We start from the raw sequence: 18,319 nt of genomic DNA on the forward strand, positions 1-18,319 counted from the left end.
GTTGTTGTGGTCACAGAAAAGATCACTGCACCGACCTTTATGCCTGTTCTGGGGATCTGAACTCAGGTCCTCAGCTTGCTCAGCAAGCATTTTACTCACTGAGCCGTGTCCCCAGTCCCTGACCTTGTTTTTTATTTATTCCAGTGTAGGAGGGGCTACTGGGGATTGAACCCACACATTCCACCACCCGACATCACCACCAGGCTAACACTCTACCACTAAGCTCCAATCCTTTGCTGACTGGGTATTCCTGTGGCTGAACTCTAGTTGCCTCGTTGGAAACAGGGATAATTATCTCAACTTTCTAGGAAGGTTGAGAGGGTAAAAATTGACCTTGAAGATAAAAATATTTATCACTACTTCCAACCCTCTGGTAATTAATCTGTGAACCTGTGTGGGAACTCTGGCGTTCCTATGAGATAATCTCAGGACGGACTTGGGCTCCTAGAAACACTGTAGGCTACCTGAAGTTCTCCTGGTTCTTGAGTTCCAGTAACAGGGTGAGATAACACTCCCTCTAGCACCAAGAGTCACTTAAGAGTTCTGGCTTTCTTTCTTTTTTGTTTTTGTTTGTCGAGACAGGGTTTCTCTGTAACTTTTGGTGCCTGTCCTGGAACATGCTCTTGTAGACCAGGCTGGCCTCAAACGCACAGATCCAACTGCCTCTGCCTCCTGAGTGCTAGGATTAAAGGCATGAGCCATCATCACCTGGCAAGTTCTGGCTTTCTTTCTTTTTTTTTTTTAACTGACATTTACTGAGCTCTGCATTTTTCTCTGCTCCCCTCCCTGCCTCTCCCCTCCCCCCTTCAGTCCCCATGCTCCCAATTTACTCAGGAGATCTTGTCTTTTTCTACTTCCCATATAGATTAAATCTATGTAAGTCTCTCTTAGTGTCCTCATTGTTGTCTAAGTTCTCTGGGATTGTGGTTTGTAGGCTGGCTTTCTTTGCTTTATGTTTAAAAACCACCTATGAGTGAGTACATGTGATAATTGTCTTTCTGTGTCTGGGTTACCTCACTCAAAATAATGTTTTCTAGCTCCATCCATTTTCCTGCAAAATTCAAGCTGTCGTTGTTTTTTTCTGCTGTGTAGTACTCCATTGTGTAAATGTACCACATTTTCCTTATCCATTCTTTGATCGAGGGGCATTTAGGTTGTTTCCAGGTTCTGGCTATGACAAACAAAGCTGCTATGAACATAGTTGAGCACATGTCCTTGTGGCACGATTAAGCATCCTTCAGATATATACCCAAAAGTGGTATTACTGGTCTTGAGGAAGGTTGTTTCCTAATTTTCTGAGAAATGGCCACACTGACATCCAAAGGGGCTGTACCAGCTTGCACTCCCACCAGCAATGCAGAAGTGTTCCCTTTTCCCCACAACCTCTCCAGCATAAGTTGTCATCAGTGTTTTTGATCTTGGCCATTCTTTCAGGTGTAAGATGGAATCTCAGAGTTGTTTTGATTTGATTTCTCTGATGACTAAGGATGTTGAACATTTCCGTTCTTTCAAGGTTTTTAAAGAATTTTGCTGGGATTTTGCTAGGCATGCGGTGAATCTGTAAGTTCTGGCTTTCTTACAACACGGGTGGCAAAGACCTTGGATTGCGTCAAGATGAAGTTCCTCCTGCCTAAGCAGTTGCCTTTGGTTTGGGAACAAGCAAGAGAAAAATCAGAGATGGGAGAGACCCTCAGGTTGCCATCAGAAGTGCCAGGAACTAACAAACTGGAGTCCTGAGCTAGGGTCCTGTCCTTGAATCCTCCAGCTAAAGGACCGAGCTCATAAAGCCCGCTGCAGGGACAACTAAGTTAAATCACTGGGCGAACACAGAACAGCTGTGCCTATTGGCAAGCATGGTGACTTGTGCAGAGCAGACAGATAGCTACTCCCCGTTTTCTGGGTTTTCCAGGGTGGGGTGTGGGACCAGGAAGACCTCCAGAGTCGGCAGGTGAGACAGTTTGTGTGTGTTCAGTGCCCACTCCCAGGCCCTGCTGAGAGGAAGGCACCCAGAAGGGTCCATTCACAATTTAGACCTCAGCTTTTCTCGGTGGTGCTATTGATAGCGAAGCAGACGAGGTGGGAGAGAAATGCTACAAAAGCAAGGAGGAATGTTCCAGTCTCTTCCGTTCAAAGAAAGGAAGCCTGGGTCATTTGCAGAAGCAGAAGGGACACAGACAGGAAACTCTAGGACCCTGGGGTGTGGAAGTTGGTCCTAGTGTTACTCCCAAATGAGACCTATTAAAGGAAACAGGGGTTGTTAGACATTAGAGGTAAATCTATCCTAGAAGACATGTAAGTGATCTTAGGATGGCTCATCTTGGCAGAGACCCCCCCCCCCCCCCCCGCCCATGCCAAGCTCTCTCCTCACAGGTGTTTAAAACATCATCCCTCACAGCAAACCCAGAAAGCTAACTGTCACAGCTAGACATGGTGACAGGTGCCTGTCATCCTAGCATTTGGGAGGCTGAGGCAAGGTGATAGAGAGCTGGAGGCCATGGGGCTGGGCTTTGGCAAATAAAGCGCTTGTTTAGGATGCATGAAGCTTCGGCTTTGATCCCCGCTACCTTATACACCAGGCATGGTGATGTGTGCCTGTAATCACATTTAGAAGGTCACTGTCAAGGTCATCCTCAGCACGTAGTAAATTTGTAGCCAAAGATTTTAAGTATTGCAGTCTCCATTTACAGAAGATATTAAAGCTTAGAGAGATCAAATCCCTTGCTCCAGGCTTTAAAGTTCCTGCAGTTTGGGGACTCAAACCCAGTCCTCTGTCCCCCTTGCACCAGGAAAGCCCCTCAGTTCACATTCATCTGGAAAGCTGCCAATGGCAGGGCTACTCCGGCCCCATCCTGGAGAGCTTTCTGTGTGGGGGGCTCTCTCCGTCTAGGGCCTCTAACTAGCCTTCCTCCTGTGTCCTCAGGCTGAGGAACCTCTAGGTACCTCCCATAGATCTGTGACCAACACAAGCAACTCTCCCAGCCCTGAACAGCAGTGAGTACTCTCAGCAGGGGAAGGGCCAGCAGCCTGCCACGGTGTACCTCTGCTGGGTTTCTCTGCTTCTCTACCTCCATCTCCATCCTGCCTTCCACTTCACTGGCTCCTCTGAAACTCATGGCTTCCAGAGAACATACTTGTTCTGGAGCCCATTACGGCTTCAGCGGTTTGTCCCCAAAGGTGCCGGCAAGGACACTGTCTGTTTATTCTCTCTGTGTGTGTGTGTGTGTATTGAACCTGGGGCCCTGTGCATGCCAGGTAAAAGCTCTACCACGGAGATCTCTCTCCAGCCCTTTGCGCTTGCTTCTTTTCTTGATTGAGAGTGAATCTCGGGTAGCATGGAATTGCATTAGACTTGCTGTGTAGCTGAGGACGACTGTGAACTTCTGGTCCTCCTCCCTTGTTTACCAAGTGCTAGAGTCACTGGTGTGCACTGCCATACCTGGCTTACGCTGTGCCTGAGATTGAATGCAGGGCTTACTAAGCTACGTACCCCCATTCCATGGTGTGGGGGGAGGGTGTGCATATGTAGAGTCAAAGGACAAGGACAGTTTTGGGGAATCGGTGCTGGCCTTTTACATGTGTATTCCAGGGATTTAAAACCAGCTCATCAGGCTTGGCAGCAAGGCCTTACCTGCTGAACCATCTTACCATGCCCTGTTCTGTTGTTGGTTATTGGTTATTTCTTTGCTCTTTTTTGGGCTCTTTTGGGGGGTCCACCACTCAGCTCCCAAATAAATCACATGGAGACTTATTCTTACATATGAATACCTGACTTTAGCTTGCCTTATTTCTAGCCAGCTTTGTTTTTTTTTTTTTCTATTTAAATCATCCCATTTACCTTATGCCTCTGGGCTTTTGCCTTTCTATATTTCTGTATGCCTTTCTTTGCTCCTTACTCCATGACTTGTAGTGTAGCTGGGTGACAGCCCCTGATGTCCTCCTCCTTTATTTGTTCCTAGGGCTTCTCCTCCCACATCTCTCCTCCTATCTATCCTCTCTGCCTGCCAGTCCCGCCTATCCTTTCTCCTTTCTTGTTATTGGCCATTCAGCTCTTTATTAGACCAATCATGTGTTTTAGACAGGCAGAGTAACACAGCTGCACAGAATTAAACAAATGCAACATAAAAGAGTGCAATAGGCTGGGTGGTGGTGCATGTCTTTAATCCCAGCACTCGGGAGGCAGAGGCAGGCAGATCTCTGTGAGTTCTGCCACTGCTAGGGCTGTTACAAAGAGAAACCTTGTCTCAAAAAAAAAAAAAAACACCACAACAAAAACCAAAACAAAAAAAGAATGCAACGACACATTTTTGCATCATTAAACAAATGTTCCACAGTATAAACAAATGTAACACATCTTAAAATAATATTCTACAACACTGTTCATTTTTAATAACAAAAATGATGCTACTTGTTAATTTAAAAAAATCCCACCACATGGAAGCACACTGTACTGTAGAAAGGTCTAATTTTCAATCAGGGGAGTTACTACACTCTTCTTCCCCTATGCTCTTTTCAGTCAACACCCATAAATTCGTGAAGCCAGATGCCTGTATTATCGCCCTTTAAAGATGGGTAAATAGAATCACAGAAAGATTGCCTGGTGCTAAGATCACAGAGCCGGAAGTAAAGAGGCGGGAGTCAACCTGAAAAGCCTAGCAGTACTTAGATATGGCCAATCACCTAAAAGTAACTCCATAAGAGCAATTCTTAAGGGGTCTTGTTTGAAAAATAGTATTTGCTAAAACAGGTGTGGTAGCACATATCCGTAATCCCGGCACTTAGGAGATGGGGGCAGAAGAAGTAGAAATTCAGGATCCTTCTACAGCTACATATAGAGTGCAGCTGGCACGGGACTGAAATTGGGCCTGGTGTGTGAGTTCAGGCAATGGGCCCTAACTCTGTCCCTCCCTTTTATAGGTCCTAACCAGAGGCATGCGGTTGCCCCGCTTCTCCAGCACTTTTGTGCTTTCCCTCTTGATAACACAGACCTGCATCCTGGTCTTCCTGGTCTCCCGGCAAATGCCCTCATCCCCAGCTGGCAATAAGGGACATGTGCATGTGCTCGTGCTGTCCTCGTGGCGCTCGGGCTCGTCTTTCGTGGGCCAGCTCTTCAGCCAACACCCAGATGTCTTCTACCTGATGGAGCCGGCCTGGCACGTGTGGAATGCCCTGTCGCAGGGCAGTGCCCCTGTGCTTCACATGGCCGTGCGCGACCTGGTCCGTTCAGTATTCCTATGCGACATGGACGTATTTGATGCCTACCTGCCCTGGCGTCGCAACGTCTCAGATCTCTTTCAGTGGGCGGTGAGTCGCGCGTTGTGCTCGCCTCCAGTCTGCAACGCCTTCGGTCCCGGCAACATCAGCAGCGAGGAGGTGTGCAAGTCTCTGTGCCCAGCGCGGCCCTTCGGCCTGGTCCAGGAAGCCTGTAGCTCTTATAGCCACATAGTGCTCAAGGAGGTGCGCTTCTTTAACCTGCAAGTTCTCTACCCGCTGCTCAATGACCCCGCGCTCAACCTGCGCATCGTGCACCTGGTGCGCGACCCGCGGGCGGTGCTGCGTTCCCGAGAGCAGACAGCTAAGGCGCTGGCGCGGGACAATGGCATCGTCTTGGGTACCAACGGTACGCAGGTGGAGGCGGACCCCCGGCTGCGCGTGGTCAGTGAGGTGTGTCGCAGTCACGTGCGCATCGCAGAGGCCGCATTGTACAAGCCGCCGCCCTTCCTGCAAGATCGCTACCGCCTAGTGCGCTTCGAGGATCTGGCCCGGGACCCGCTCACCCAGATCCGTGAGCTCTATGCCTTCACCGGCCTGACCCTCACGCCGCAGCTCCAGACTTGGATCCACAACATCACGCACGGCTCAGGGGCAGGAACACGCCGTGAGGCCTTCAAGACCTCATCCAGGGATGCGCTCAGTGTGTCCCAAGCCTGGCGTCACACGCTGCCCTTCGCAAAGATTCAGCGGGTTCAGGAACTGTGCGCTGGTGCACTGCAGCTGCTGGGTTACCGACCTGTGCACTCCGAGCTTGAGCAGCGGGACCTCTCTCTGGACCTCCTGCTGCCGAGAGGCATGGACAGTTTCAAGTGGGCTTCTTCCACCGATGCGCAGCCAGAATCTTAAGAGTTTTAGTGGAGAGTCCCGGTTTTGACGTTAGGGCCTAGCGGAGTATGATAAAGAAAGGGCTTGGAGAACCCAGTAGAATGTCCACTACCGGCGGCTGAGAGTGGGGGTGGTCTTGCCCTGTATTAAGAAAGGACTGAGTACAAATTCCACATTTTTTTCCTCCCTAGATTATGATTTTCCTTTGAGCCCTCTAGGATCTGGGTTGCCATCATGCATTCTTATGAAAAGTGAAACCCCTGCCCACTTCCTCTGGTCACAGAGCAGCCAGACCCAGACTTCCTTTCCTTTTTACCTTCTCTTCTCTTTGGTGATACCATGCGATAGCAGAGAACGGTGTCCCAGACCCGGTCAGGAGTGGAAGGTTACTGCTGTTGGCCTGCTCCTAAAATTTGTGCACCTGCCTCTCGTTTGCTCACCCCGACTTCTGCTCACTCCTGTGCACTAGTCTCAGGGGCCAGCAAAGACTTGGACAGTTATGTGCACGTCAAGAAGGAATCCGAGAGGATGCCTCTTGTGGTTTCCTCTTAGATTCTTTGCCTGACCTTCTAGGAAGGAGCCCAGGCACACACCCCGTACCTGAGGGTGATGAATTTTTAATAAGCCTTTGATTCCTCCTGAAGTGAAAAATCCTAGTTCTGGAAATAAACATCATAAATGAGCTGCATGATCCAGACTATAGTTTACAACCTAGCACATTTGAATATCATCCCAAGAAGTAACATGTCTTGTACAAGGTCACACCTTATTTTTTGTAATGTATTTATTATGTATATAGTGTTCTGTCTGCATGTATGCCTGCAGGCCAGAAGAGGGCACCAGACCTCATTACAGATGGTTGTTGAGCCACCCTGTGATTGCTGGGAATTGAACTCAGGACCTCTGGAAGAGCAGTCAGTGCTCTTAACCTCTGAGCCATCTCTCCAGCTCCCACCACCCAGGTCACATCTTAAGAAGGGTGAAGAAAGGAAAGAAATGCTCTTACCACTGGGGGCTCAGCGGTAAGAGGGGACAATCCAGGTTTGCTTAGATCTGTCTCCCATCAGCAGTAATACCTAAACATATTTGTCCCTTATAAAATACAACTAGGGGAAACAGGAAATGGTAAAATTCTGGGTTCAGAGCAGAGAATCCCAAGTGTAACCTAGAGGAGCCTGGAAGACAAAGAAGAGGAGGGAGAGAGATGGGCGTCAAGCCAAGCATAACCAGTAGCAGGGCGAGCAGACTGGCAGGATCAGTGCCCAGGAGGCAGGTGGGGGCAGGTCATGGGGTGCCTGGAACTCAAGCTTGCCGGGAGCTTAGGAAAAAAATGTCATAAAGAGTGGTTCTGCCTTGCCTTGGACCTTCTAGACAGAGCAAGAATACTTCCTGCAAACCACACCTGCTCTGTCAGCAAAGGGCTCGTTCAGGGGCTGCTGGGTGTGCAGAAGACTTAGTCCTGAGCTCAAGAAACAAGAGCCAGTAAGTGAACAGTAAATATTTAAAAGAAGGGCGGGCTTCCTTCCTCAGGTGAGAACAAAAGTGGACTTGAGTCCACATCAAGCCCTGCAGGTCACATAGGGACACACACTGATCCAGGAACACTACCTTGTTACCACGACATGCTCCTGGTCATGGTTGCTGGTTCCTGATTCTCAGCATAGGTGTGGCCTTTGACAACTGGTGGAATTTAGGACAAAGAGCAGGATACAAGATTTGAAGACTGCCCAGGCTTTCTTCAAACTCACTATGTAGCTCAGAATGACCTGGAACACATGTGTATGCATGTGTGCATACATTCATGTCTAGTTACTTTACTGTTGCCATGATAAGACACCATGACCAAGGCAGCTTATAGAAGAAAGCATTTAATTTGGGGCTTTTGATTTCAGAAGGTTAGAGTCCATGACCATAATGGCAGGGAACATGGCAGCAGGCATAGCCCTTGAGCAGTAGCTGAGAGCTCACATCTTGAGACACAACCAGAAAGAGGAGAGAAAGAGAGAGAGAGAGAGAGAGAGAGAGAGAGAGAGAGAGAGAGAGAGAGAGAGAGAGAGAGAGAGAGAGAGAGGAGGAAGAGAAGGAGTAGAGGAGGGAGGGAGGGAGGAAGGGAGGAAAAGAGAGAGGGAGGGGAGGAGGAGAGAGGGACGGGGAAGGGGAGTAAACTAACTGGGAAATGGCTTGGGCTTTTGAAACCTCAAAGCCCAACCCTCCTCCAACAAGGCTTCATGTCATCCTTCCCAAACAGCTCCACCAAGTATTCACAGATAAGAGCCTATGGGGCCATTCTCATTCAAACCACAATTCACGCGTATTGAATGTGGGCATGTGTATGCCATAGCATGCATGCAAGCAGAGATCAGAGGACAACCTTGGGGGATTTTCTCTTTCCACTTTTTACAAAATTTTTAACTTTCTTATCACTGTATGCATGATCTGTGTGGGGAGCTCACATGCGGGGGTCAGAGGTTAACTTTGTGGGTTCCAGGGATCAAACCCGGATCATAAGCCTTTTGTGTTAAGTGCTTTTACTTCATGAGTTTTCAGTATTATCTTCAGCTCCAAAGAGAGAGGGAGAGAGAGACAGAGAATGTGTATGTGTACTTACTAATGTAGCTATGTACGTGTGTTGTGAACCAATATATAGGTACTGGTAATTGAACCTCTGGAAGAGAAGTAAGTGCTTTTAACCTCAGAGCCATCTCTCTTTCTTCTTTGAGACAGGGTCTCTTGTTTTCTTCACTAAGCATACCAGACTAGGTAGTCTGTGAGCTTCTGGGATTCTCCTGACTGCACCTCCTGCTTCACTGTAGGAGCCCTGAGATTACACACACATACACACACACATCAACTTTTATGTGGGTTCTGGATATTTGAACTCAAGTTCTCAGAACAGCAAATGTTTCACCCACTAAGCCGTCTCCAAAGAATGACCAAAGGAGAACTTAATGATCCTCCTGCTGTTATGGGGTAGAGACCCAAGACCACTCAGCACGACCAAAGTTCGAATTGAGAGTCTGTATTAAAGCCAGCAGTCACTGCTTAGAGAGGACACTTCTCACAGAGAAGCCCTGAATGCATATTACAGGGAAATTTTAATGACCCCAAAACAAACAAACAAACAAAACCCAGCCACACAGAGAAAAGCTACATCCTGGTTGGTAGTTGTGGGGGGAGGGGAGTAAGCAAGCTGTTATAATTTTAAAAAGCAGCATGAGAGAAAGACACCATGCAACAGGGCTCATGTGAAGGGATTTTTTTTAATTGGGGGAAAGAGAATGGAAAAAGGGGGAAGGGGAGGGGGAGACTGGGGACAGGAGTAGAAGAGAGAGGGGAAGGAGGGAGGGAGGGAAAAACAGACAGAGAAGCAGAGAGAGACAGAAAGAGAGAGAGAGACAGACACACACACACACACACAGAGAGAGAGAGAGAGAGAGAGAGAGAGAGAGAGAGAGAGAGAGAGAGAGAGAGAGAGAGAGAGAGGAGGTGGGTAGGGCCCTTTTAAAAGGGAACATGGCGAACATGCGAACATGCACAGGAGGTGTTCTTAATGGCTGCAGCTGAGGACAGGATCCTGTCAGGACCCCAAGGTCAAGCCAGTACAGATGCCTGAAGACTATCACAAGTAATTTAACAAGAGCCAAGAGAATATGCAGTTAGCTGGGGGCATTTGACCACCAAGTTCTAGAACAGGGTTAGGTATTTTCCCACAGGACTCCTCAAGGAAGGGGACAGAAACCAAAAATGGCTTCAGCTAAGATAAGATGGAGAAACCTTTGTCCTGCTACACTGTCTCCGCCTCCTCAATGCTGGGATTAAAGACTTTATCCCTCGGCATGTGTTTTATGTGGTATTGGGATTGGACCTAGGGTTTCAGATATTCTGAGCAAGCATGCTACCAACTGAGATCTACATCCCCCCTTTATCTTTCAAGCTTTAGTAGCTTCAGGCTGTGTTAAAAAACCTGTTTCTCCCCCTCCTGGCAATGTCAGCATGATACTTAAAGCCCTAATTTTGTTTATTTACTTGTTTGTTTTTGTTTGTTTGTTTTCGAGACTGCGTCTCTCTACACAGCCCTGGCTGTCGTCTACATAGACCAGGTTGGCTTCAAACTCAGAGAGATCTGCCTGCCTTTGCTTCCTGAGCGCCAGGATTACAGACTGGCTAAAGCCTACCTTTATTGATGGACAGCTCAGAAAGTGACCTTAATCTCCTTAGACTAATGTAACACAAATGCCTTAGCCTGTGTGTGTGTCACTTTTCTCCTGGCTGTCGAGAGAGAGCAACTTAGCAGGGAAGGAAACAGGACTGGAGAGACGCTGGATTTCAGGGGTGTCACTTCATTTTGACAGACTATCGCGGAGCCGAGCAATTCACATCATGGTGGCTCGGGAACAAACAAAAGAGGGATGCACGAATGGACTAGAGCAAGAAACAGTCCCAGAGCATGCCCCCGGCAGTAGGCTTCTTCCAGCTAACTCCTACTTTTGACTACCTTCCAATAATTCCATCATATTGGGTATCATTCAAGTCATTCACCCATTCGACCGGTCAGAACTGTCATGGTCTAATGGCCTCAGATAAAGTCCTCACAGACACACCCAGAGGTGTGCTTTACTAATCCCTTAGGTAGTTCTCAGTTCAGTCAAGTTGACCATGAAGGTCCATCAGCACACACTGTGTAATTTATAAACCATAGGTGAGGTGTTGGCATAGTCTAAAGACTAGCTCTTCCGTAAAGGCGGCACCTCTAGTTCTGTGATTACACCATGGGAAAGGACAGGGCAGCTCTCTCCAGCCTATTTATTTTTTCAGATCAGGGCTTGTTATGTATTAGAATAACACCCAAGGTAGCCTGGAATTCACTGTGTAGCTAAGTAGCCCAGGTTGGCCTCAAGCTGGAGACATGTGTCTCCCAAGCCTGCACCACCGTCCCAGACTCAGGCTTGCTTTGGAAGGGGATCCATTCCACTGTGAGGCTTTCAGCCTCTGAGTCTATCCAGTCACCCCACACTGTGCACCTCCGACTGCCAGCACCTGGGAAGTTAGGATTTATTCTTTCCAGCTCTCTTTCCTTCTCCAGTAGCTCACTCTGTTGTCTGAACTGGCCTCGAACTCAATCCTCTTGCTGCCACTCCCTGAGCTCTGGGATTAGAGGTGCATGCTACCACACCCAGTACAAGTGCAACATACGCATTTGGGGGTCCACAGCAGAAAAACTCAGCCCATATAGCTCAGTATATGAGCTGGGATTCAAATTCACCACTTTGCCAGGTGGAGGTGTTGCATGGCTTTAATCCCAGCACTCAAGAGGCAGAGGCAGGTGGTTCTCTGAGTTCAAGGCCAGCCTGGTCTACAGAGTGAGTTCCAGGACAGCTGGGGCTACACAGAGAAACCCTGTCTCAACCTCCTACCCCCTCAAAAAAAAAAAAAACCCAAAGAACAACAACAAAACCTCACAGCTTTGACTTCAACATTACTGATCCCAGCTGCTGTAGGAGGTTCTTCTGTTTCTTTTATTGGTTAATGAATAAAGAAACTGCCTTGGCCTTTTGATAGGGCAGAACTTAGGTAGGCTGGAAAAACAGAACTGAATGCTGGGAAGAAGTGAGAGGGAGCGGTCATGGAGCCACCAGAGTCAGACATGCTGACTCTTTCCCGGTAAGCCACTGCCACGTGGCGATATAGAGATGAATAGAAATGGGTTAAATCAAGATGTGAGAGTTAGCCAATAAGAGGCTAGAGAAAATGGGCCAAGCAATGTTTTAATTAATACAATTTCTGTGTGGTTATTTTGGGGCTAAGCTAGCCGGGCAGCCGGGACGAACAAGCAGTCTCTCCCTGCAACACCCAGCTAGTAAACCACACTAGGGATAAAAGCAGACCACAGCAAAGGACCACACCCCAGACTCAGAAAGCGATATAATTTGATCTTGACTATGACATGGTCCCTTGAAGTTAGAAAGTCACCCAAGCACTTTCCTAAATATATTTCAAAAACCAAAACTACTGAGCAGTATGGTGGGCAGTTGCAGTCCCTCTGCTTGATCTCTTTCCAGCCTGCATATTCTTCCCCAAGCTGCATTCTAGCTTTATGCTGGTCTCTGCAGATAAAATAACCAGCTGCAACCATTCCTAAAGAAGTCCACTGTTGGCTGGGCAGTGGTGGCACATGCCTTTAATCCCAGCACTCGGGAGACAGAGGCAGGTGGCTCTCTGTGAGTTCAAGGCCAGCCTGGTCTATAAGAGCTAGTTCCAGGACAGCTAGGACTGTTACACAGGGAAACCCTATCTCAAAAAACCGAAGGAAAAAGAAGGAGGAGGAGGAGGAGGAGGAGGAGGAGGAGGAGGAGGAGGAGGAGGAGGAGAAGAAGAAGAAGAAGAAGAAGAAGAAGAAGAAGAAGAAGAAGAAGAAGAAGAAGAAGAAGAAGAAGAAGCAGCAGCCCATTGTCAAATGAGAGAGTCAGTCTAGGAACAGCCCAGCCCAGTTATTACAGTATGTGCAGGCATAGTAAGATGAAGCATCTGCTTAGGATGCCAGAGCTAAGAACAAAAAGATTCCGGTGTACAGGTTCAGCTCTGAAGCAGCAATCCATGAGTTTCCTTTGCTATGCCTCAAGTCACAGGTTCTGGTGTTGGCATGATGAATAGCATCTGCATTCCATGCTTTGCTATATGAATCATTCATTTTTTCTCAGATTCTGGGGGTGTCGGGGCACCCTGACACACACGCCTAACAGTGGCTTAGCCTTCTGCACATAGAGCGCCACAGGAAGCCTTGGAGTGAATCCTAGTCTTCATGCACACTGGGCACTCAGAGTGAGTCTCCTGGCACAAGAGGTTCCAAACAAGCTTTAGAATCAACCCAGATGGGGTTCAGGACAAAAACAGGAGGTGGCATGGCTGACTGAGGACAGAAAAGACAAGTCTGGAGACCCAGAAGAGAGATTTGTGTTGCTGGGTACGTATGTCTTGTCGCTCTGCCAAAGTGCAATCATCACTGAAGACTGCCCCGCCTTGGTTGGCAGTGCCCTGTGGGATGGTTAAGGATACCATAAGCAAGAATCATCATTGACTCTGGTCACACTGCAGCATGACTATAGCTCTTGCTACAAAGCAGACGTGGCTTTCTCCCTGTACCCCACCCTGCCCCTCACACCCCAAATCTGGGCTACTGCTTCGGCTTGCTTTGGCTGGTATAGTATAGCATAAGGGCAAGCACACCAGTTCCCAGGCTAGCCCTTGTAGATAAGGTATCCCAGGGACTCTGTAGTAAAACGATAGATTAAGCGGAGTGTGGTGACGCATGCCTGCAACTCCGGCACTTGGGAGGTGAGATAAGAGGGTTGTCTCAAGTTCGATGCCAGTCTGGACTGTACAGTGAGTTTAAATCTAGCCTGGGCTACATAGCAAGACCTGTCTAGCAAATAAACAAAAGGGCAGATTAACATAAAGGAAAAAGTTTGTTAACAATTGCCTGGAAACACCACACAGGAGAAAAGGAGCCAGTTTGTTGACTTGCAACCCTAGCTTGTTTAAAAAGAATAGCTAGGGCTGGGAGGTGGCTCAGTGGTGGGACACTTTTATAGTCTGCACAAGGCCCCAGGATCTCTGCCCAGCATCTCCTCCCCACTTCCCTACAAAAGAATACATTTGTAGGGCCAGCAAGGTGGGCTCAGCAGGTAAGAGGACGTGCCACCAAAGCCTGATGACCTACGTCCCATCTCTGGATCCTACAGCTATGGAAGGTTGTCCTCTGACCTCCACACACTCCCTGTGGCATGTGGACACCTTCACGCATACACACTGCCACTAGTGATAAATAAAATAGAAATTAGAAACAACAAAGGCATTTGTAGAGAAAGGACAGAACTAAGAAAAACAGTTGCGGCTTCCAAGGGTGAGGATCTGTGGAAGACAAACTTGAGAGGAAATTCATGGGTAGGACTTGTCTGCAGAGTCCCCTGGTTCCATCGTGGCTTGTGCCTGTAATCCCAGGATGCTCAAAGCTGAGGTTGGAGGATTGCTACAAGTTCAAACCCAATGAGGTGCAGGCCAGCCTGAGCTGCGGAGTGAGACCTTGTCTAGAGGCAGAAAAGGGAGAGGGTAAGGAAAGTTTTTCTGGCATTTGCTAATTTTTCTATTACCACATGTATGCATGTATGTGCATGTGTGTATGCATTTCTGGAGCAGGGAGTGTTGAGTAGACAGTTCGTGGGGTCCATTCTCTCCTTTCACCGCGTGAATCCCAGGCCCAGGATTGAACTCAGGTTGTCAGGCTTGCACAAACAAGCATCTTTATCCTCTGAGCCATCTCACTGGCCCAGTGGCAATTCCTACTTCTTTTCATTGTTGATTCATTTGTTTGTTTGAAGCAGGGTCTTGCCATGTAGCCCTGGCTGTCCTGGAACTCCCTAAGCAGACCAAGGTGGCCTTGAACTCACAGAGATTCATCTGCCTTTACCTCCCAAATACCAAGTTAAAGGCCTGTGCCACACACCTGGTGGTGTCAGCTTTTTCTTATTTGCTTTCAGCTCAAATTTAATTTTTACATAAGAGATGTGTTTGTTTTATTTTATGTGCATGTGTGTGTATCACCTGTGTGCCTGGTGTGGAAAATCCATTTATTCAAACCACACTGTACGGTAGACCAATTTGTAGACGGGTTACGATTGCTAATGTCCCCAAATCAACGAGCGGCGCTCTGCTCCCAGAGTCCCACGTCCAAAGGCTGCCTTGCTTCAGCTGAGGCCATGCTAATTTGGTACTTATTCTGTAGCATGTGTCTAAGAGTTTGGCCAGTGGAAGGCTTTAAATAACCTAATGGGGGCCGGGTGGTGGTGGCGCATGCCTTTAATCCCAGCACTCGGGAGACAGAGGCAGGCGGATCTCTGTGAGTTCGAGACCAGCCTGGTCTACAAGAGCTACTTTCAGGACAGGATCCAAAAGCTACAGAGAAACCCTGTCTTGAAAAACAAAAAACAAAAAACAAAAAACAAAAAAAAAATTACCTAATGGGGGCTAGAGAGAGCACTGGCTGCTGTAGCCGAGGAGCCGAGGACCTGGGTTCAGTTCCCAGCACCCACATGGCAGCTCACAACCGTCTGTCACTCCAGTTTCAGGGGATTCCATGCCCTCTGGCCTCCACAGGGACTGCATACACATGGTACACACTTATGCATGCAAAACACACATAGGTCGAGTAAAAATAAGTACATCTTCAGGAAAAAAACACAGGTCAGATGGCTCAGTGGATAAAATTACTTGCTGCCAGGCTGGGTGACCTGAGTTTACTTTTCAGCCCTCACCTTGTGGAAGGAGAAAACCAATCACTGAAAGATGTCCTCTGACCTTTGCCCTAATGCTTGTGGCAGGTGCATGTGTGTGTGTGTGTGTGTGTGTGTGTGTGGTGTGTGGTGTGTGCACATACACACGCTACAAACTGTAAATAAGTAAATTGCCAGGAGCTGGTGATGGTCACCTTTAGTCCCAGCACTCAGGAGGTAGAGGCAGGTGGATCTCTGTGAGTTCGAGGCCAGCCTGGTCTATAGCGTGAGTTCCAGGACAACCAGAACTGTTACAAGTGAATTCTTTCCTTACGGCTTCTGAATTTTGTATTTTTCTCTGAAATCTTTACCCTGTTCAAGATTGCAAGCATGCCTTTATGCTTCCTTCCAGTAGTTTTGAATTTAGCGTTTTTCCATCAGCAGCAATCACAGTTATAAGGAATCATATTTCCGGCCAGAATGAAGTGTGAGGCAGGGTGACTTACATTAACTTTTTCAGGAAGGCCTTTGTCACACTGCCCTCTACTGACCAATCTGTTCCTTACGCTTGGCTTGAACTGGGATCTTCCTAGCCCGCACATTTACTCCATTGAAGTGGATTAAGAGGACAATTTGAGGGCAATTAATTAATTAATTAATACAAGGTCTCACTGTATTATCACTGACTATTCTGGAACTCACCATGTAGACCAAGTTGATTTTGAACTCACAAAGATCTTCCCTCCTTGGCTTCCCAAGTGCTAGGATTAAAGGCAAGTGCCACCAAGCCCCACAAAATGTATAGCACAAGCTGACATAGAACTTGTGGTCCTCCTGCTTCTGTTTCTTCAGCATAGTGTGTGTCACCGCAACCGGCCGTTTGTGATCTGTATGCCTTAGGAGTTAGCTGATTTAGCTTTAAGTACTACTTTCTCCCAGTGGTCTCTTCCTTCCTTTTTTTTTTTTTTAATTTTGTTTAATTTTGTTTTTTGCTTTTTTTCTCAAGGTTTCTCTGTGTAGCCCTGGCTGTCCTGGAACTCCCTCAGTAGATCTGCTTCTGCCTCCTGAGTGCTGGGATTAAAGAAACCATGCCTGGCTTTCTCTCTCTCTCTCTCTCTCTCTCTCTCTCTCTCTCTCTCTCTCTCTCTCTCTCTCTCTCTCTTTCTGTCTCTCTCCTTCCTTTCTTCCTTCAGCTTTATTTGTAGGATGGAGAGATTACTCAGTGGTTAAGAGCAGGCTGATCTTCCAGAAGAATGCAGTTTGATACCCAGCACCCACATATCAGCTCATAGCTGTCTGTAACTCCAGTTCCAAAAGATCTGACATCCTCTTCTGGCTTCCAGGGCACCAGATACACAGACATACAGACAGAATATTCATATACATTAAATAAAACTATTATTAGCCAGGTGGTGGAGACTCATGCCTGTAATCCCAGGCCACAGGGCAACTTTGTGGAGTTATCCTTGTCTCCCACCTTTGCATGGGTCCTAGAGATCAAACCCAGCTGGTTGGGCTTATGTGGCAAGTGTCTCTATCCAGGGACCCATCTCACCCCCACTTCTCTTTATTTTTTGAGACAGTGGCTCACTTATGTAGACCAGGCTAGCCTGGAACTCACTGTGGAGCCCAGGCTGACCTAGAACTCTTGGCTGGCCTCCCTGCCTCAGCCTCCTAAGTTCTATGTGTTTACAGAAGAGAGCACCAACAATCAGCTCCCACACCATTCCCTTTCTTTCTCTTCCCCTTCCTTTCTTTCCCCATCATTAGAGTTTTAGTGATCATGTTGCTGATGGATGGAAACTGACTTCGTGATTCTTCCCGAGGATACTTCTTTCTGGCTGAATCTAGACAGGTGGCTGCTGGGACTTTGACACAGAGGGTGTGGTGACATTCTGGCCAATTCCCCCATTTCTTGCATTGTACCCCTCTCTTCTCTGCTCACAACTCTTTACCTTTGCCCTAGTTCACACAACACTTCTTCAGAAAAAGCATAAGAATACACACTTTTTTTTTTTTAAGGTCAAGACAGGGTTTCTCTGTGTAAAAGACCCAGCTGTCCTAGGAACTGGTCTACAAAGGGAATTCCAGGACAGGCTCCAAAGCTACAGAGAACCCTGTCTCGGGGGGAAAAAAAAAGTAATAACTAGACATATTCTATACAGTGAATGAGTTTCAAGCCATCCAAGACAACATAGCAAGACCTTGTCTCAAAATCAAACAAACAAACAAACAAAAAAGGTAATAGAAATGGAGGCAATTTATCAAGAATGAGGAAGGAGACAATCAGACGGCTGGGAAAAGGCATACACTCTGTACGAAACACCATGACCAAAAAGCAAGTTGGGGAGGAAAGGGTTTATTTGGCTTATACTTCCAGATCATAATCTATCATTGGAGGAAGTCAGAATAAGGAACTGAAGGAGGGCTGGAACCTGGAGGCAGGAGCTGATGCAGATGCCATGGAGGGGAGGTACTTACTGGCTCGCTTCCTCAGGCTTACTCAGTTCACCTCTAGCCCAGGGATGGTACCAACCACCATGGATCCTTCCCCATTGATCACTAACTGAGAAAATTCCTTACAGCTGGATTTCACAGAGGCATTTCCTCAAATGAGACTCCTTCCTTTCTGGTGACTCTTAAATTGTGTTGAGTTGACACACAAAGCCAGTACACACTCAAAATCCAAAACACATTTCTCTTTATTGGTGTGGGAGGTTCAAGGCAGAGTTTCTTATGTATTCCTGTCCTGGAACTTGCTCTGTAAACCACAGAGCCTTGAACTCACAGAGATCTGACTGCCTCTGTCTCCTGAGTGCTGGGATTAAAGGCGTGCGCCACCACCGCCCTGCTAACACCTTATTTTCATTTATTGGTTGTTTGGGAATTGAACCTACAGCCTTTTACATGCTAAGCAACTGGGGTTGGAATCCAGAGTATTGTGTAGCTAGGCTGGT

At 47.6% G+C, this 18,319-nt stretch overlaps 1 protein-coding gene across 1 annotated transcript; it reads left to right on the forward strand.

The window, feature by feature from the left end:
• Positions 1-4,929: 4,929 nt before the first annotated feature.
• Chst6 (carbohydrate sulfotransferase 6) lies at positions 4,930-6,485 on the forward strand. Its single transcript, XM_038313301.1, has one exon. The coding sequence runs from the start codon at positions 4,930-4,932 to the stop codon at positions 6,115-6,117; it is 1,188 nt and encodes a 395-aa protein (XP_038169229.1). The 3' UTR covers positions 6,118-6,485.
• The last annotated feature ends 11,834 nt before the right edge of the window (positions 6,486-18,319 follow it).

The sequence above is a fragment of the Arvicola amphibius genome, chromosome 15 (genome assembly GCF_903992535.2).
Source record: "Arvicola amphibius chromosome 15, mArvAmp1.2, whole genome shotgun sequence".
NCBI lineage: Eukaryota > Metazoa > Chordata > Mammalia > Rodentia > Cricetidae > Arvicola > Arvicola amphibius.